We start from the raw sequence: 20,927 nt of genomic DNA, 5'->3' as shown, positions 1-20,927 counted from the left end.
TTATGTTTAGGGGTTTCCTGGTGGCCCACCCCTGACCTCTGACTTGTAGAAATCCCTCTGTCTGGGAGTTCCCGTCGTGGCGCAGTGGTTAACGAATCTGACTAGGAACCATGAGGTTGCAGGTTCGGTCCCTGCCCTTGCTCAGTGGGTTAATGATCCGGCGTTGCCGTGAGCTGTGGTGTAGGTTGCAGACGCGGCTCGCATCCCGCGTGCTGTGGCTCTGGCATAGGCCGGTGGCTACAGCTCCGATTCAACCCCTAGCCTGGGAACCTCCATATGCCGCAGGAGCGGCCCAAGAAATAGCAACAACAACAACAAAAAAGACAAAAAAGACAAAAAAAAAGAAATCCCTCTGTCTTACCCTCAGGTTCCTCAGACTGGGCCTGTGCTGGGTCCTGTTTCCTCCATTCCTTTGGCCCATTTCTTCCCACAATCATGCCCTGCTGTTTTCTTTCTTTCTTTCTTTTGTCTTTTTAGGGCTGCACCCACTGCATATGGAGGTTCCCAGGCTAGGAGTCCAATAAGAGCTGCAACTGCTGGCCTACACCACAGCCACAGCAACACAGGATCCAAGCTGCACCTGCAACCTACACCACAGCTCACGGCAATGCCGGATCCTTAACCCACTGAGCGAGGCCAGGGATTGAACCCACAATCTCATGGTTCCAAGTTGGATTCATTTCTGCTGCGCCACAACAGGAACTCCAAGTAATTTATTTTTAATTTAGTTTTATTGGAGTACAGTTGATTTACATATTGTATTAGTTTCAGGTGTACAGCTTAGTGAATCAGTCATGCATATAAATATATTCTTTTTTTTTTTTGTCTTTTTAGGGCTGCTCCTGTGGCATATAGAAGTTCCCCATCTAGGAGTTCCTATCATGGTACAGCAGAATGAATCTAAGAACCATGAGAATGCGGGTTCAATCCCTGGCCTTGCTCAGTGGGTTAAGGATCTGGCATTTCTGTGAACTGTGGTGTAGGTCCCAGACTCGGCTTGGATCCTGCGTTGCTGTGGCTGTGGGATAGGCCAGCAGCTGTAGCTCCAACTCCACCTCTAGCCTGGGAACCTCCGTATGTTGCAGGTGCAGTCCTAAAAAGCAAAAAAAAAAAGAAGTTCCCAGCTTAGGGGTCGAATTGGAGCTACAGTGCCAGCCTGTGTCACAGCCACAGCAATGCCAGATCCCAGCTGAGTGTGCAACCTACACTCTACCTCATGGCAATGCCAGATCCTTAACCCACTGAGCAAGGCCAGGGATTGAACCTGCATCCTCATGGATACTAGTCAGATTCGTTTCCACTGACCACGACGGGAACTCAACTGTTTTTAAATAGCCGGTTCAGTGGCAAGAAACACATTCATTGCTGTTCAACCATCCCCACCATTCACCTCCAGAACTCTCTCATCTTCCCAGACTGAAACTCTGACCCCATTAAACACTGACTCCCCACCGCCATCCCCCAGCCGCTAGCACCCACCATCCTACTTTCTGTCTCTATGGATTTGACTCCTCTAGGGACCTTGCATGAGTAGAATCATGCAGTATTTGTCACTTGGGGACAGTCTTCTTTCACTGAGCATCGTGTTTCATCATCTGTTGAGTAAAAAAACCTTTCAGGTGTGTAAACCAGGAGGCCTGAATTTTTGAACTGGCCCATCTGCCTCCTGACATGTTCCACTTGGCCACACAGTGCTTTTGTGTGCTTGTTTTTTTTATTTTAAGGGCTGTACCCGCAGCATATGGAAGTTCCCAGGCCAGGGATTGAATCCGAGCCACAGCTAAGGCAATGCTGGATCTTTTAACCCTTTGCACTGGACAGGGGATCAAACCCATACCTCTGTAGTAACCTGAGCCTCTGTGGTTGGATTCCTTTTTTTTTTTTTTTCCCCTGCTTTTTAGGGCCACACCCTCGACATATGGAAGTTCCCAGTCTAGGGGTCGAATCAGAGCTACAGTTGCCAGCCTACACCACAGCCTCAGCAGCTCAGGATCCCAGCCACGTCTGCCACCTACACCACAGCTCAGGGCAGTGCTGGATCCCGAACCCACTGAGTGAAGCCAAGGATCAAACCCGCATCCTCATGGATACTAGCCGGATTCATTTCTGCTTTGCCACAATAGGAACTCCATGTGGTCGGATTCTTAACCCACTGTGCCATGGTGGGAACTCCTGTTTGTTTGTCTGATGTGAATGTCTTAACAAGGTTTAAAGAAAACTATCACAAGGTTCATGTAAAACCCTGGCATTTGCTCTCGGTTCCCCAGGGAAGTTGGAGCTCCAGCTCTGGAATTGGTCTGGCCCAGCCCCACCTTGGGCTGGGGCGATGGCCAGTGTGTCATCCATTCGATGTGCTTTCTTGTGCTGAGTATTTACTCCCTGTTCTTAGCTCGAGTGTTGCCCAGGGACTTGAGGAAGTAGTTACTGTGGATGTCAAAAAAAAAGTTAACAGTTACAGGGAATTAAAATGAGTTGGTCTGCAGAGCTGATGGCCAGAGGCAGGAAGGGGACATCCTGGGGAAGTGGTGACACAGAAGCCACACGTGGCCTTGGGGCTGGGGGTGGGGGGCCTGAGTGGATTTTGAGACCTGGGCAGCCATTCCAAGTGGCTGCAGTCTGCAGCTCTCTGCCAACCCCACTCCCATCTGTGCAGTGGGCATCCTTAGGGCCCAGGGCCCACCATGGTTACCTTTGTTCTCGGACCATATTTCTCTCCTTTTTTTTTTTTTTTTTTTTTAGGGCCGCACCTGCGGCATATGGAGGTTCCCAGGCTAGGGGTCGAATGGGAGCTACAGCCGCTGGCCTACGCCACGGCCACAGCAACGCTAGATCCAAGCCGCGTCTGCAACCTATACCACAGCTCACAGCAATGCCACATCCTTAACCCACTGAGCAAGGGCAGGGATCAAACTCGCAACCTCATGGTTCCTAGTCAGATTCATTTTCACTGCTTGCACCACGACGGGAACTCCACCATATTTCTAATTATGATCAAATACACATAACATAAAAGATAGCATTTTAAGCATGCCTGAGTGTCCAGTTCGGTGGCATTAAGCACATTCACATTGTTATGCAACTGTTACCACTATCCATCCCCAGGACATTTTCATTGGCCCAAACTGAAATTCCACCTGGGTGGGGTTTTAATTTTCATTTTCCATTAGCCCTTATTGTTTCTTTTTCCTACTTATTGAAAGGAACACCTGCTTAATGTTAGGTAAAGAAGAAGGAAGCCAGATACAAAATGTTATCTATAGCACAGCCCTGCTTCTGTAAATAAGATTATAGGAGTTCTCACTGTGGCACAAAGGGATCAGCAGTATCTCTTTAGCACCAGGACAAACATTTGATCCCTGGCCCACCATAGTGGGTTAAAGGATCCAGCATCACTGCAGCTGCGGCATAGGTCACAACTGTGGCTCAGATCTGATTCCTGGTCTGGGAACTCCATATGTTGTGGGGGTGGCCAAAAAATGAAAAAATTAAAATTGAAATTTAAAAGAATATAGTATTGATTTATCAAAATGTATTTTGCGTGGAGTTCCCATTGTGACTCAGCGGTTAAGAACCTGACCAGTATCCATGAGGATATGGGTTCAATTCTTGGCCTCACTCAGGATCTGGCATTGCTGTGGCTGTTGTGTGGCTTGAAGCTGTAGCTCCAATTCGACCCCTAGCCTGGGAACTTCCATAAGCTACAGGTGCAACCCTAAAATATATATATATATATGTTATGTATATAGTTTATTATACATATATAGTTTACAGGTCTCTTGAATTAACAACTGCTCTTCCAAGGCTCTTGGTGTGTAGGTGTTGTTCTAAGCCCCTTCCCTCATGTTACTGTCTTTAGTCTATGCAACGCCACGATGTAGGAAATGCTTTTTGTCCTAGGTGTAGAGAGATTAAGTGACTTGCCTGAGGTCACACAGCTTTTTTGTGGGAGTTTTGAGTACCTACTATGGCCACTGTATTCAGCTGTACTATCTTTTTTCTTCTTCTTTTTAAAAATTTTTAATTTTTATTTCTTTTGATTTTTAAGGCTACACCTGCAGCATATGAAGGTTCCCGGACTAGGGGTCTAATCAGAGCTATAGCTGCCAGCCTACACCATAGCCACAGCAACTCGTGATCCGAGCCACATCTGAAACCTACCCCACAGCAACCCGGATCCCTAACCCACCGAGGGAGGCCAGGGATCAAACCCATAACCTCATGGTTCCTAGTCAGATTCGTTTCTGCTGAGCCAGGACGGGAACTCCTCAGGTGTACTTTCCAGACAACACTCAGGATGATGTTGGAAGGGGGTCACAAGGCAGGATTAGAGGGTCGAGTTGTCCTCCCTGACCCTGACCAGCTGAAAGGTAGGCAACAAACTAGGGCTGGAATCAGATCCTGCCACTTATTTGCTGAGTGACCTTGGGCAGCCCTCTGTGCCTCAATTTCGTTACCTGTAATAATCCAGCTTCCACATGGGCTGGGAAGATTTGATGACATAGAGCAAAAATTATCCCTTGGAGCATCAGGCCCAGGGTTCATGACCCCCAGGAGGCAGCTGTTATACTGTTCTGGTTTTGCTGTTGTTACCCACAGTGAGCACCTCTTTTTCTGCCCCTTCAGGTCTCCCACAGGCTCCTTCAGAGTCATCCTTGTCACCCCCAGAGAATGAGGAGGACTCCCTGGCACAGCCTGAGAAGAACACAGGCTGGGCACCCACCTACGAGGCCACCAACAGGGAGCTCACAAGGCAAGCAGCCTCGAAGGAGCCAGAGTCCGAGGAGGCCAGGGGAGCAGGTAAGTGGGTGTGGCCGCCAAGAGGGCCAGGTGCCAGAGGCCCAGGCCTGGGGGTCTGGCTTTGGGAGACCCTCCTGACACCACCCTTCCCCTCTAGGCGGGCCCCAGGCAGGCATGAAGTCCATCATGAAGCAAAAGGAGGAGCCCGCAGAGCCCGAGGCCCACCACAGGAGCCTTCAGTTTGTGGGGGTCAATGGCAGGTGAGAGACCTGGTCTGAGCCCCCCACCTGGATTCATTCCTTTAACCAAAGCACAATAGACAGATGAAGAAACTGAGGCACATTGAGGCCCCATGGGCGGGCCCCAGAGCCTGTGCTGTAACCGCTGCACCGTACTCCCCCTCAGAAGGTGCCAGGCTTGGCTCCTGACCCAAAGGAGCTCTCTGTCCAGTGCCATTGGCCCAGATGGGTGGTCCCAATACAGTGTGGTTGGAACAATGATGGGGGATGCTCAGGCAGTGGGGGCCCCAGGGAAGTCACTGATGAAGGGGACACATGAGCCTGGATGAAGGCTCAGAGGAAGGAGGAAGCAGTGACTTGAAAAGCAGGAGGCCAGGGGAGCGATGGTCAGGAACAGTTGAGGCCTCAAATGCCAGGCCCAGAAGCTTCGAATTTGTCCAGAGATAGCAAGAAACGCAAGGGTCAGAGTTCCCATTGTGGCTCAGTGGGTTAAGAACCTGACATAGTGTCCATGAAGATGCAGATTCGAACCCTTGCCTCACTCGGTGGGTTAAGAACCCAGTGTTGCTGCAGGCTGAGGCATAAGTCACAGATGTGGCTTGGATCTGGCTTTGCCATGGCTGTGGCATAGGCCCGCAGCTGCAGCTCCAATTCGACCCCTAGGCCAGGATCTTCCATATGCTGCAGGTGCAGCCCTAAAAAGGGAAAGGAAAAAAAAAAGGAAACATAAGGATCCTATTTGTGTCCGAGTGAGGATCTGAATCAGTATAACCCCTGCATAAGGAGCAAAATTGAAGAGATACCGAAGGGTAAAATGGAAAAGCAGTGTCCCTCCCAGGCCCCCCAAGTGTGATCACAATCACAGCCACTTGAATTCCCTGGGTGGCACAGATGGTTAAGGGTCCAGTGTTGTCACTGCTGTAGCTCTGGTGGCTGCCGTGATGTGAGTTCCACCCCTGGCCTGGGAACTTGCGCTGGGGGTGCAGCCAAAAAATATATATATATATTAAAGTCACCATTTATTGAGCACTTATCTCTGTGCCAGGTGCTGTAGGCTGCATCCCTGTTAGCCCTATGAGGTTGAGACTACCATTATCCCCAGTTAACAATTTAACAGACGGGGAGTTCCTCTCATGGCTCAGTGGTTAACGAATCCGACTAGGAACCATGAGGTTGCGGGTTCGGTCCCTGCCCTTGCTCAGTAGGTTAAGGATCCAGTGTTGCTGAGCTGTGGTGTAGGAGTCGCAGACTCGGCTTGGATCCTGCGTTTTTGTGGCTGTGGTGTAGGCCGGCGGCTGCAGCTCCAGTTAGACCCCTAGCCTGGGAACCTCCAGCGGCCCTAGAAAAGACCAAAAAAAAAAAAAAAAAGCAATTTAACAGATGGGGAACCCGAGGCCCAGAGAGGTTAAGCACCTCTCCCCCCATCTGCAGCCTCTCCCCCAGGTATGAGTCTTCATCTGAGGACTCCAGCACAGCAGAAAACTTCTCAGACAATGAGAGCACAGAGAACGAGGCCCTGGAGCGGGAGGAGAGGGTTGCAAGTGTGACTGAAGCCCCCCAGCTCAGGTCCAAGGAGACAGCAAAGGCCAAGACCAGCCAGGAGGAATACCAGCTGTCCCAGGAGTCTCAGCACGTGCGTACAGCTGAGGGAGCATCGGGATCAACTGCTGAAGAGGAGATCCGGTCAGTTTTCTGTGTAGGAGGGATTCAGACAGAGGTCCTCCTTCTACCTCAGATCCCACCATTCAAGCCCTCTGAGGAAACTACCCATCAGTCATGCACACCTTAGTCTGAATTAGTGACCAAGCTCTTTTTCCTTCTGGGCATCTGAAGGTCTGGAGGCTTTGCTAAAGGGCCTGATGGGGGCAATTTGGGCTGTTGGGGTTAGGAATTAGGGGGCAGGTCAAGTTTGTCCTTAAGCTGCCCACCTCTTTGGGACATTTGCCTCACCTGTCTCTCCTACTTATGTCTCTTTTTTCTTTCCCCTGATATAAAACATCTGCCCTCAGAGAAAGTTTTTCTATCTGCCGCTGGCCACTTAGGATAAATGTTGGCCTGTACATCTACTTTCTTTTGGGGTCTGTGTATTCACCATATCTGCCCCTTGGGGCTCCATGTGAAAGTGTGTCCCCGGAGAAGGGGATCTGAGATTCCACCACTCAGGTGAGCCCTGGCAGGGCTGGGTGAGTGCCATGGTGGAGAGTGCCCTCTCCGAGCACCCCAGCTAGGTATGGGGGGGCACAAGCACCCAGGAGGCTGAGGTGGGTGTTCCCAAGATAAACTCCCCATTCGTCTGCTGCTGGCAGGATGGATCTCAGCCCTGACCTCATCTCAGCCTGCCTAGCCCTGGAGAAGTACCTGGACAACCCCAACGCCCTCACGGAGCGGGAGCTGGTACGGTGGGGCCCTGAGCTGGAAGAGGGGAGGCTTCCTTTCCACCCTAACCACCTTGTCTTCCTTTGCCTGCCTCGTGGGGACCCCGGGGATCCAAGCTGGGAGCGTGGGGAAGGGTCTTGAGTCATGTGCCTTGGACAAGTGCCAGGGGGATGGGAAAGAGCCAAGGATGAGCCCCTGCACAAACCTGACCTTGGTTCCTTTTCCTTCGGGTGCTTGAGGGAAGCGGCTGCGTATGTCCTTGACTGGTGTGTGCATTTGCCTTTGAAGGTCACATCCAGGGTGGAGAGGCTCACACCTTACTGTGGGGGCATTTCTGGGATTGCAGCATCTACACTTCCCTTTAGGGTCCTTGTCCAGGATGAAGACACTACATTTTGCCCCAGGGGGCTCTTCTGGGTGGGGCACCTATGTTCCCCCTCAAGGCTCTGATTCAGGCTGAGGGTATCTACATTCCCCTCCTGGGGCTTCCTCCAGGAAGGATTAGGCTGCCTCAACCCTCACACCCCTCTCCCCTTCAACCTGCATCCAGAAAGTGGCCTATACCACGGTGCTGCAGGAGTGGCTGCGCCTGGCCTGCCGCAGCGACGCCCACCCAGAGCTTGTGCGGCGCCACCTGGTCACCTTCCGGGCCATGTCGGCCCGGCTGCTGGACTACGTGGTCAATATTGCTGACAGCAACGGCAACACCGCACTGCACTACTCCGTGTCCCATGCCAACTTCCCCGTGGTGCGGCAGCTGCTGGACAGTGGTGAGCCTGGTGCAGGACAAGGGGGCCCCCGGGTGATCACTCCGGTTTGATGATCTGATGGGGGAGACACTGCCCTCCTGGTCTGATAGAGGAGGCTGCCCTCACAGTCTGATGGAGGAAATGCTGTCCTCCCAGTCATTTGGGGAGAGGCCACCCTCTCAGTCTGATGGGGGAGACACTCCCCCTCCCAATCTGATGGGGGAGGTACCACCGTCATTGTCCGATGGCAGAGACACTGCGCTCCTGGTCTGATGGAGGAGATGCTGCCCTCTCAGTCTGATGGGGGAGACTCCGCCCTCCCACTCTGGTGAAGGAGATACAGGCCCTACCTGTGGCCCCAGGGTACTGGAAAAGGCAGACCTGGTCTTAAGAAAACACCCCTCCCTAAGGACCCCTATATATTGACGGTGACATTTCTGGAAACTTAGTCACGGGGAAGGACGTGGCTTTTGGTCTGGGGCTTGGAGAGAAGATATGGTCCTCAATTAGACATGAAGAAACTTGCTCTCCCCTCGTGCAATGGGGAAGACACAGCCCCCAAGTCAGTCCAATGAAGGAGGCAGAGCCCACAGTCTAACGGGGGAGGCAGAGGCCAGACTGAAAGGTGGTGACTGGGGCCTCTTCCAGATTAACAGGGGAGACATAGCTCCTACTTTCAGCCCTAAATGTGGGTGCCAGTATCCAGGAGGTCCCAGTCTGATTCTGATCTCTATCAGGCACAGTTTCCACTTTTAGGAGCCCCTCCCATAACATAGAGACCCAGGAGCAGAATGGGGTTCTCAGTCTAAGAAAAATGAGGAATTCGGCCATGCCTAGACTGATGGAGGAGATAGGATGCCCAGTGCTCATTCTGGTAGAGTGAACAAGGCTTCCAGTCTGATGGCTGAGACTTGGCCTGGTCCTTGGGGACTCTCCCCCAGGCTTTGAAGCAGGCCTGGCCAGCATCAGGGGTGACTGAGGCCTGATGTCCTCCTGGCCCCCTCCCCTCAGGTGTCTGCCAGGTGGACAAACAGAACCGCGCCGGCTACAGCCCCATCATGCTAACCGCCCTGGCTACCCTGAAGACCCAGGATGACATCGAAACTGTCCTACAGCTCTTCCGGCTCGGAAACGTCAATGCCAAAGCCAGCCAGGTACAGGCTCTCGGCATTGCAGACCAAGCTGGACCTTCCAGCTTATTAATAATGTCCTGGCCATGCCCCAAGCTCACAAGGAGAATCCCCACTACACAAGCAAAGAAACCAGAAAAGTATTAATTTCCTCAAGGTAAAACTGCAAGGGGAGGACTTGAACCTGGAGGTCTAACTCCAAAGCGCCATTCTTTTTTTTGCTTTTTAAGGTCACACCTGTGGCACATGGAGGTTCCCAGGCTAGGGGTCTCATTGGAGCTACATCTGCTGAGCACAGCAATGCAGGATCTGAACCGGGTCTGCAACCTACACCACTGCTCATGGCAACACCAGATCCTTAACTGACTGAGCGAGGCCAGGGATCAAACCCGCAACCTCACAGTTCCTAGTCGGATTTGTTTCCACTGTGCCATGACAGGAACTCCTCTTTTCTGTTTTTCTTTTTCTTTCTTTTTTTGGGGGCTGCCCCTGAGACATATGGAAGTTCCCAAGCCAGGAATCAAACACACACCACAGCAACAACCCATGCTACTGCAGTGACAATGAGGGACACTTAACCTGCTGTGCCACAAAGGAACACCCCAAAGCTCCATTCTTAATGACCTGCCTGCCAGGCTGCCTCTGATACAGGACCTTATGGAAACAAGGGGGAGTGGGAGGACACGGGAGTCCTCAGCCTTTCTTAATCCAACACCACCTCACGTCCTGCTTGGTAGTTTATTGAACAACAGCTAGACATGGGGAACTTTAAGGTTGGACAAGCAGCATGGTCCCCACCCCCGCAAAGTTCACTAGTTGGAGCACTGGAGGCCCGGAGCGGGTCTGGACTCAGGGCTGCCGGAAACCGCCAGGGCTGTCTGAGCAGGGCAGTGGTGTGGGCTGCTTTCTGGTTTGAAATCTCCCTTTGGCTGAAAGTTGGGAAGCAGAAGCTGGAAGATTGTGGAGGTGACTGTGGATGGATGGGTGTCCAGGCAGAAGAGAAGGGCAACCAGGACCCTGTGGGGACAACAAAGAGGGGAGAGATTTGCAACAGCCTAAATGCTGCAAAGGGAAGGAGGCAGCGTTCTGACGGTGCAAAGCAGTAGCAGGCCCTGCTTGCTTTTCTTACTGATTTTTCTTGTTTGTTTTTCTTTTTCACCTGCACTTGCGGCATATGGAAGTTCCCAGGCCAGGGATTGAATCTGAGCCAGAGGTACGACCTCCACCACAGCCACAGCAATGCCAGATCCTTAATACACTGTGCCACAGCAGGAACTCCTGATATATACATTTTTTAATTAAACAAAATTTTTTTAGGTTGTTGACTTTTTTAAAAATTGAGATGAGGGAGTTACCAGGTGGTGCATCAGGTTAAGGACCCAGCATTGTCACTGCTGTGCTTCACGTCACTGCTGTGGTGCAGGTTTGATCCCTGGCCTGGGAACTTCCACATGCCTCAGGTGTGGCCAAAAAAAAAAAAAAGAAAAAAAAATGAAGTGAAATGCAGATAAGATGAACTTTTATTTTTATTTATTTATTTATATGTTTTTGCCATTCTCTTTCTCAGGCAAGTTTTCTTAGACTTTTATTTTATTTTTTGTCTTTTGAGGGCTGCACCCGCGGCATATGGAGATTCCCAGGCTAGGGGTTTAATCGGAGCTATTGCCACCAGCCTATGCCACAGCCATAGCAATGCCAGATCTGAGCTGCGTCTGCGACCTACACCACAGCTCACGGCAACGCCGGATCCTTAACCCACTGAGCGAGGCCAGGGATCAAACCCACAACCTCATGGTTCCTAGTTGGATTCATTTCTGCTGCACCATGATGGGAACTCCAAGATGAACTCTTTTAAGGTGAATAAATTGGTGGCATTTAGCACAGTTACAATGCTGTGCAGCCGCCACCTGTTTACTTTCAGAAGGTCTTTACACCCCGATAGGCAACCTGGCACCTATCAGCTTCACTCCCATCCCTCCTCCCCCAGGCCCTGGCCACCTCCAGTCTGCTTTCTGTCTCTACAGATTGCCTGTTCTGGATATTTTAATTTTTTATATTATTTTTATTTTTATTTTTTTGTCTTTTTGCCTTTTCTAGGGCCACTCCTGCGGCATTTGGGGGTTCCCAGGCTAGGGGTCTAATCAGAGCTGTAGCCTCCAGCCTACACCACAGCCACAGCAACGTGGGATCCGAGCCGCGTCTGCAACGTACACCACAGCTCACGGCAACGCCGGATCCTTAACCCACTGAGCAAGGCCAGGGATCGAACCTGCAACCTCATGGTTCCTAGTTGGATTCGTTAACCTCTACGCCATGACGGGAACTCCAATTTTTTATTATTTTTTATTTTTATTTTTTGTCTTTTGAGGGCCGCACTCGCGGCATAGGGAGGTTCCCAGGCTAGAGGTACAATTAGAGCTGTAGCCGACAGCCTACACCACAGCCATAGCAACGTGGAATCCGAGGTGCATCTGTGACCTACACCATAGCTCAGGGCAACACTGGATCCCCAATCCACTGAGTGAGGCCAGGGATTGAACCCACAACCTCATGGTTCCCAGTTGGATTCCTTTCCGCTGTGCCACAACGGGAACTCCTAGATATGTTGTATGAATGGAATCCTGTAGTATTGTGTCTTTCTGTGTCTGGCTTCTGTCATGGAGTATTTTTTTAAGGTTCATCTATATTGCAGTACGCTTTGGTATTTCATTTCTTTTTAAGGTTGAATAATATTCTGTAGTGTGGATATATCACAATTTCTTTAAACATTCATCCTCTGATGATTATTGATTTTATTTTTATTTTAGTTATTTATTTTAGCCATTATCTGCGGCATGTGGAAGCTCCCAGGCCAGAGATCAAACCCATGCCACAGTAGCAACCTGAGCTGCTGCAGTGACAATGCTGGATCCTTAACCCACTGTACCACAAGGGAACTCCGATCTGATTTTCTTTTTTTTTTTTTTTCATTTTTTGGCCTCCCTGCAGCATGTGGAGCTCCCAGGCAGAGGGATCAGATCTGAGCCATAGTCAAGACCTAAGGTGCAGCTGCAGCAATGCCAGATCCTTAACCCACTGTGCTGGGCCTGGGAACCAGTGCTCCCAAGATGCCACCAATCTCGTTGCACCACAGCACGCACTCCCCTGTTTGATTTTTATTGAAGTTTAACTGGCAGAGAGAAAAGTGTACAACTCTTACCTCAACACATTTGTACTTACGTTTGCACCTCTGAGCTAGGAATCTGATTTAGGTGGGCGTAGGGGTGGGGAGGCACAGAGCACCTCCCCGAGGAGGGGACATTTAAGCTGAGACCTGAGGGCGGAGAAGGAGCCAGCAGGAGGAAGAGGGACCAGCAAGCGCAAAGGCCCAGAGGTAGGAAGGATTATTTGCAATACAGATGGGGGCCCATGAGTGGAGGTGCTGTTAGCATCAGAGAACCTGGGAACCACAGAAGGTTCCAGAGCAGAGGTGTCACGCTCTGGTGCGTGCATGATCTGTAAGTCTATTCTTTGCCTTGCCCAGGCGGGGCAAACAGCCCTGATGCTGGCAGTCAGCCACGGGCGGGTAGATGTGGTCAAAGCCCTGCTGGCCTGTGAGGTGGATGTCAACGTCCAAGATGATGACGGCTCCACGGCCCTCATGTGCGCCTGTGAGCATGGCCATAAGGAGATCACAGCCCTTCTGCTGGCCGTGCCCAGCTGCGACATCTCCATCACCGACCAAGTGAGTCCCCACCCAGGCTCACCCCGGGGAGGGTGGGAGCACGGTGCAAGGCCATCGGCATAGCAGTGGATGCTTTGCAGGATGGGAGCACAGCTTTGATGGTGGCCTTGGACGCAGGACACAGTGAAATTGCATCCATGCTGTACTCCCGCATGAACATCAAGTGCTCGGTGAGTCTCAGCCCCAGCAGGGCAGGGGGTGGGAGGCCTCCGAGAGGGGATGGTGTATAAGCCTGTGCCAAGGACTGCATAGTCAGCTGCTTGTTGAACCTTCATGGCGCCCCTGGGAGAAGAAATTCAGGCACAAGGGCTGAGACCGCATGGTCACATTTGGCATCACTGTCTTTGAATCTTTGAATCTGGATCTGTCTGGTTCCAAATCATGCTTTTTTTTTTTTTTTTTTTGGCTGTGCCCAGGGCATGCAGAAGTTCTGGGCCAGGGACTGAACTCATCCCGCAGCAGTGACCCGAGCTGCTGCAGTGACAACGCCAGATCCTTAACCCACTGTGCCACAAGAGAACTCCCCCAGATCATGCTCTTCCTTACCATATGGAGGACCTTGGCTTTTACTCAAAGCGTGTTAGCATATTAAAGGCCTGGAGTGAGTTCCCCTGTGGCACAGAAGGTTAAGGATCCAGCATTGTCACTGCAGAGGCTCAGGTCACTGCTGTGGCACAGGTTCCATCCCTGGCCTGGGAACTTGCACATTCTGCGGGTGCAGCCAAAAAGAAAAAAGAAAAATCATACCTGTTAGCAAAACACTTTTCTGAAAGTCTAACAGAAGGATCATATTGATACTTGCTATGTCCCCAGTGTGTGATGGAGGAGAAAGCTCTTCCAGTCTGATAGGGAGACCAGAGCACTCCTCATGGGTCTCCAAAGCAGTACCCTTGTCTGATGGAGGAATCAGGCCTTTCTGCTCTGATGGACTATATACCTAGTGCCCCCCAAGCCTGACATCTTGAACCCTTCACAATAACCCGGTTCAGTTGTCTAAAGGACTTTTATTATTCCCATTTTTTCAGGTGGGGAAGCTGAGGCTTAGAATGGTTACATTCCCAGCCCAAAGTCTCACAGACAGAAAGGGGCAGAGACCGCAGGGTCTGAATCCAGACCATGGACAGAAAACTTGCTGCCCCCTCCTTCTCACCCCACACCTTGCTTTTGTTCAGGCCCCCCCTACCAAGGCACATCTGGAACTGGGTTTGAGGGTAGCATGATGGGGGGTGCTGACCATAGCAATTCCCCCAAGTGCTCCAGGAGAGAGAACATTACTGAGACATAAGCCTTGTGGCACCTACCTGGCTCCCAGGTTCTTACAGAGGCTCTAAAACATTCAGGCTTCACTCCTCAGGCTATGAGGAACCTCCTGTGGGGGCTCAGGGGATCACCTGGGCCTCCATTTCCTCAGCTGGAAATGGGGTGAAGGCATTGGGTGATGTCCTGCTGTCTGATGTGTGGTCCTGCTCCCAAGAGACGAATCCCAGTTCTCAATCCTTGTCCACCAGGACCACTGCCGCTGCCTCCACCCTGGTTCCCTGGCTCCCACCCTCACTGCCCCCTCCAGTCTGTTCTCCCTCCTGTCGCCAGAGGTCACTGTGAACACCTGAGTCGGGGTGCATCCCTCCTCTGCTCAGCTTTCTGTGGCTCCCACCCCACTTGGAGCAAAAGCCGAAGTCCTCCCCAAAGCCCACCAAGCCCTGCTTGAGCACCCTCACCTCCCCCCAGTCTCCTTCCTCTCCCCCTCACTCACTCTGCCCCAGCCACACTGGCCTTATCACTGCTTCTGCCTCAGGGCCTTTGCACTTGCTGTTGGCTCTGCCTGGAACTCCCCACCCCTTGGCTGGACCACCAGCATCTCTCAGCTCTGCCGTCACCCTCCCCAACCACCCGCTCTCCACTTCCATTGCCTCCCACTCCTCATCCCTCAGGAAAATCCTCTACTGCATTCTTTTGTGCACTTTTCCGAAGCGCCTCCCCAGCAACGTTGCCTCCTGGAGGCCAAGGAACCAAGGCCTCTTGTTAGCTCACCGCAGGCGCAGGGCCAGCCAACAGAATCGGTGCCTCGTAGGCACTGGAAAGAATGCCAAACAAAAGGAATTCTGCCTCTCATTTCAGTTTGCCCCGATGTCAGATGATGAGAGTCCCGCGTCATCCTCTGCAGAGGAGTAGCCGTGAGGGGGGACCTGAGGCACCTCTCCTCGGGGGCCAGGCGGCCCCAGAGTGAACCACCCCACATCCTCCATCCCCTTCCTGGGCAGCTCCCACTCTACCCACCAAGGCCCAAGTCTCAAAGGCAAGTGGGGTTTCCTTCTGCTTCCCATGGGGAGCCCCCAACAGCAACAAGACTTCAGCTGAAAGCGGGTTTTTCCCAGGACCCCAGTTCAAAGCAGCCGCAGCACAGACCGAAGCTAAATTCTTATATAAATTGGCGCCAGTGGCTGGTGCTGGGCGTGGGTTTGCGAAGAACGCTGAGAACAATCAACTGGCAATTATGGATGGAGGAGGCTGAGAGGGAAAAATATTGTATTTTTGAATCACTGTCAGGGGAAGCTGGGGGCGAAGGGGGGGAGAATCGCATTACTTGTTGCCAGATCTGAAAGTCACTGGAATCGCATATTTTCATTTTAATCCTGAATGTTGTTACACACGGATCACATCTGGAGTGGCAGAACACCCCCCTCGCCCCCCTCCATTTAATTGTCTGGTATATAATAGTGTCTTGTCCACTAACCCCCACCCCAAACGGCTTTCTCGGTGGAGTTTTCTTCTGGTCTTGTCACTGAGCAGATCCTCTCCTTGTCACCTGGGGCAGGAAGTTTCTCCTGCCTTCGTTTCTTCTGCATTCACATCGCACCCACTCAGGTGCGGGGTTCGAGACCCAGAAGCCCAGGTGTGCACATAGTTCGGATTGAGAAATTACCCAGAAATCCATCCCCTCCCCACATGTTGTGGGGGAGAGGGCTGGCAAATATTCATTTTCCTAGAAAATCCTTTAGATCTGGAGACACGGGAAATGAATCCAATTCCCAGAGGGGCCGCTGCACCCCGAGGCTGAAAACCCCAATAACGGGGCCGTCCTTGTCCTCGCCAGACTCCAGAATTTCTCTCCTCAAAGGAAAGAAAACAGGGCATGAGATTGTTGGCAAAGCACAGGACCAGCTCCAAAAATCCCATGTGTGCTCGATTAAAAGCTGGCTGCCCCCGAGGGTTCCCAGTGCAAACTTAAAGAGACAGGGCTTTGCTGAAAACCAAACAAGGGCCAGCTGGGTTTTTTTTTTAACAACCTACAGGCTTTCCAGAGCTGCCTGGAACAGAGCCTGCTGGAAACAGGGCTCTCCCGACACACGCAGTTTCCTGGATGGCCTATTTTGTCCCCAGAATCTCAACATGGTTCTCTTTCCCATTCCTTCCTTTTTGACCAAAAAAAAAAAGGGGGGGAGGGTGGGGTGGGGATAGGTTCCTAGCCTCAGCAAGTGTCTTGTGATCGGGAGAAAGATCTCAAGCTCTTAAGTGTCCTGCGCTGTCTTGTCCAGTTCTCAGCTTGGCCACCAGGGTTGAAGCCAGACCCCATCAGGACAGAGTAAACCCTTGGCATTTATACACGTTCATTCAGTAAAGACAAGTGCTGGCCTCTCTCCTAGCAAAGTAGATTTCCTGGCTTGATAGAGCCTGGCTTGCTTTGATTTTGATGGAAGGGATATACCTAAGACAGAAGGGCTCGGATGGTCAAAAGAGAGGGGTGTGTGTGTGTGTCTGATGGTCAGAAGAGAGATGTGTGTGTGTGTGTGTGTGTGTTGTGTGTTGTGTGTTGTGTGTAAATGAAACCCAGGCTCACTGGGGAATACCACTGATGGAAGACCACAGCTTTGGGCGGCTTTGAGAAGCGGTACAAGAATTGTGTGTGCCTGTATGTCTGGCCCTGGAGCCTGTGGGTGCATTTATTTTAAGCTTCTAGAAGCAGCTCCTTGAACACTGCCCCCCCCCAGATAAAGCCATATTTATGCCTGTGTTCCCTCCTCCTCCCATACCCACTGGGCTTGGTGTGGTAGGCTACAGGGGATCCTGCCTCGGACACCCCCCCCTTCTCACATGTATTCGTGACCTTTAACTTCACTTTTCCACCACGGTACGTCCATTAAGTCAGTATTACTCTTAAATGAAGTATTCCTTTTTGTAATCGTTTTTTAGAAGGTAGAATTTAATAAAGCTACCTTATGATAATGCCAAAGCGTCTGTGTCTGGTCTTTGTCTTTGGACTCCTCTTGAAGTTTTAAAATAGATCTCTTTTGGGACGTTCCCATTTTGGCTCAGCGGTAACGAACCCAACTAGTATCCATGAGGACATGGGTTCAATCCTTGGCCTCACTCAGTGGATTAAAGGATTTAGCGTTGCTCGGGAGCTGTGCTATAGGTCACAGACATGGCTCAGATCTGGCATTGCTGTGGCTATATGTAGGCCGACAGCTATAGATCCAATTCGACCCCCTAGCCTGGGAACTTCCATATGCTGAGGGCGCAGCCCTAAAAAGATTAATTAATTAATTAAAAATATGTGTATAGTTATTTTTGTCTTTTTTGGTGGGGGGGATGGCACAGACACGGCATATTGAAGTTCCCAGGCTAGGGGTTGAATCCGAGCTGCAGCTGCTGGCCACAGCCACAGCAATGCCAGATCCAAGCCATGTCTGCACCTTACACCACAGCTCATGGGCAATGCTGGATCCTTTAACCCAATGATCGAGGCCAGGGATTGAACCTGAGTCCTCATGGATACTAGTCAGGGGTTCATTACCCCCGAGCCACAGCCAGAACTCCATATGTATGGTTGTTTTTGTGCCAAATATATATATTACAAAACACTGGAGTTCCCGTCGTGGCTCAGCGGTTAACAAATCCGACTAGGGACCATGAGGTTGTGGGTTCGATCCCTGGCCTTGCTCAGTGGGTTAATGATCCAGCGTTGCCCTGAGCTGTGGTGTAGGCTGCAGACGCGGCTCGGATCCTGCGTTGCTGTGGCTGTGGCATAGGCCAGCGGCTACAGCTCCGATTCAACCCCTAGCCTGGGAACCTCCATATGCCGTGGGAGCGGCTCAAGAAAAGGCAAAAAGAAAAAAAAAGAAAAACATTTACCATTTAAGCTATTTTTAACTGTGTAGTTCAGTGACATTAAGTACACTCACACTGTTGTGCAATCATCACCACCATCCATGTCCAGAACTCTTTTCATCTTCCCAACATGAAATTCTGTCCCCATTAAATATTAACTGTTCATCACCCCCACCCCACCTCCAGCTGCTGGCAACTCACATTCTCCTGTCTGTCTATGAATTCAGGTCCTCTAGGGACCTCGTATAAGCGGAATCATGCAGTATTTGTCTTTTTATGACTGGCTTCTTTCACTTAGCATAATATACTCAAGATTCATCTATGTCATAACCTGTGGCAGAATTTCCTTACTAAAAGACTGAATAATACTCCATTGTTTGCATAGATCATATTTTATTTATCCATTTGTTCATCAGTAGACACTGGTTGCTTCCACCTTCTGTAAATAATGCTGGGTGTAACACTAACATCTTCTAGTCTCAGCTTTCCATTTTGGGGGTAAATACCTAGAAGAATTACCAGGTAATACAGTTGTTCTGTTGGTATTTTTGGTATTTTTGAGCAACAGCCATATTTTTTCCATACCAGTTGCACCAAATTACATTCCCACCAATCAGTTTCTCCACATCATCGCCAACAATCATTATTTTCTGATTATTTTAATTTTTAAAAAAATTTTTTTGTCTTTTTAGGGCCATACCCACAGCATATGGAAGTTTCCAGGCTAGGGGTCCAGTCGGAGCTGAACCCACCTGCCTACACCAGGGCCACAGCAATGCGAGATCCGAGCTGCATCTGCAACCTACATCATAGCTCACAGCAACGCTGGACTCTTAACCCACTGAGCGAGGCTAGGGATGGAACCCAAGCCCTCATGGATTCTAGTTGGGCTCATTAACTGCTGAGCCATGATGGGAACTCCTGATTGTTATTATTATTTCTTTAAATAGTAGCCACCTTCATGGCTGTGAGTTGTTTTTGCTTTGTTTTTCAGAAAGTAGATAAGCGGCTTTTTTGACAGGAGCGTTTATATGGGTCAGGCTCTGGTTGTGCAATCTGGAATGGCTTTTCTCATGAGCAACCTACCCCAGCTGATAAGAGAGCTTTTATTAGCCCACGGCTTAGAAAGGTTAAGGACTTGCCAAGGTCATAGGTAAACTGCAGAGCCAGAAACTGAAGCCAGGGTCTTATCTCCTCTTTATTTCACTCAGCATTGTGCTGGCTTTAGGTGGAGAGTAGGTAAGCCCCTGTCACCAAAGTTCACATAGTTGACAGAGTGATCAAATGTTCAGCCAGCAGGAGGGTGAGCCATGTCATCACTGCTGATTCTGGGGACCCAGCTCCAGGGATGGACATTGACATTTCTGCAGGAAACAGGGACGATGTCGTCACTTTGAACATCTGCTAACCACCCTATGAGACACACTTTGAGGAGTTTCTTAACCTGAAAATCTGGGGACAGCCTTCTAGGGTCCAGAAATCCAAAAATGTGCGCATGATGGTTACATTTTTCAAGGACCAGCCTCTCTCATTGCTTTCTTCAGATTTCAAAGGAAATCTGTGACCCAAGGAAGACTAAATATATTAGCCTTGAGGGTGCCCCCAGCTCTATGGCCACTGTAAAAATATAAAAACATGAACAGCCCCTGCAGTCTTGGCAAAAACTATCTCAAGGAAGTAAGCTCTGAGGATGAGGGTGGCCCCAGACCTGGGGACGGGGACCTGTCAGATTCCTGATAGTGAGTGGAAATCACATTTCCTGCCGGCTCTGTTGCGGTTTCTCCCCTCCCTTCCTGGCTGTGCCTTCTCTGTTTTGCTGGCTTCTCTTTTCTCCGATGTCTGCGATTGGTGGGTCTCAGAACTTGGTTCTTCCACCTCCTCCTCCTTATACTCCCCCCAGGAGAGCTGTCATCTGATATTGGCTGCGCCCTGACAACGCCTGGATCTCTATCCGCAGCCCAAACGTTTCTGCAGACTCACATAGTCAAGAAACCTCTTTCTTTCTTTCTTCCTTTTTCTTTCTTTCTTGTCTGTCTGTCTGTCTGTCTGTCTGTCTTTCTTTCTTTCTTTCTTTCTTTCTTTCTTTCTTTCTTTCTTTCTTTCTTTCTTTCTTCTTTCTTTCAAGATTTTATGGCCCCATCCTTGGCATATGGAAGTTCCCGGTCCAGGGATTTAATCTGAGCAGCAGCACAACACCAGATCCTTTAACTCCTTCTGCTGGGCTTGGGAATGAACCCTCACCTCCACGGAGACCCAATCTGCTGGAGACTGCAGTCGGATTCTTAACCCACAGTGCTTGAACTCCAAGCAACCTCCTTCTTCTGTTTTTTTGTTTGTTTGTTTTGTTTTGTTTTGTTTGTTTTAGGGTCACACCTGTGGCATATAGAAGTTCCCCAGTTAGGTATCTAATCGGAGCTGCAGCTGCCAGCCTATGCCACAGCCACAGCAACGTGGGATCAAAGCCAAGTCTTCGAACTACACCTCAGCTCACCGCAACATCAGACTCTTAGCCCACTGAGCAAGGCCAGAGATCAAACCCGAATCCTCATGGATACTTAGTGGGGCTTGTTTCCACTGAGTGAGCCACAATGGGAACTCTAGCAACTTCCTTCTTGATAGCTCTGTGTGGCCATCCCCCAGGCATCTAGAACTTCCCCAAACTTTTCATTCCACACAGTGCCTCACCTCCAAGCCTGCTCCACCCACTCTTGGTCACTAGCAGCAGTACCACCCAACAGATGTTTGGCCCAAACACTTAGGAAGCATCCTTTCTCTTCCTCATTCTGCACATCTAGTCCTGCTGGCAAGTTCCCTTGATTCTAGAAGATTGGGAGCCAATCCACTCCATGCTCTCCCCTATTTA

At 50.6% G+C, this 20,927-nt stretch overlaps 1 protein-coding gene across 5 annotated transcripts in view; it reads left to right on the top strand.

Annotated features, from left to right (window-relative positions):
* Positions 1-17,186, top strand: part of KANK2 (KN motif and ankyrin repeat domains 2) — a 28,710-nt gene extending 11,524 nt beyond the window's left edge. For 3 of the 5 annotated variants that reach the window (XM_047777110.1, XM_047777106.1, XM_047777108.1), the window contains 9 exons: positions 4,624-4,797; positions 4,895-4,997; positions 6,408-6,659; positions 7,283-7,370; positions 7,903-8,122; positions 9,113-9,255; positions 12,755-12,955; positions 13,036-13,125; positions 15,074-17,186. In XM_047777110.1, coding sequence (XP_047633066.1) covers positions 4,624-4,797; positions 4,895-4,997; positions 6,408-6,659; positions 7,283-7,370; positions 7,903-8,122; positions 9,113-9,255; positions 12,755-12,955; positions 13,036-13,125; positions 15,074-15,127 — 1,325 coding nt within the window. In that variant the 3' untranslated portion in view covers positions 15,128-17,186. The remainder of the gene's footprint in view (positions 1-4,623; positions 4,798-4,894; positions 4,998-6,407; positions 6,660-7,282; positions 7,371-7,902; positions 8,123-9,112; positions 9,256-12,754; positions 12,956-13,035; positions 13,126-15,073) is intronic. The other 2 variants (XM_047777109.1, XM_047777111.1) reach the window with 1 other exon arrangement.
* Positions 17,187-20,927: the final 3,741 nt, after the last annotated feature.

This window comes from Phacochoerus africanus, chromosome 4 (genome assembly GCF_016906955.1).
Source record: "Phacochoerus africanus isolate WHEZ1 chromosome 4, ROS_Pafr_v1, whole genome shotgun sequence".
Classification (NCBI taxonomy): Eukaryota; Metazoa; Chordata; class Mammalia; order Artiodactyla; family Suidae; genus Phacochoerus; species Phacochoerus africanus.
Note: the sequence above shows the minus strand (reverse complement) of the source record. Positions and strands in the feature narration are given on the sequence as shown.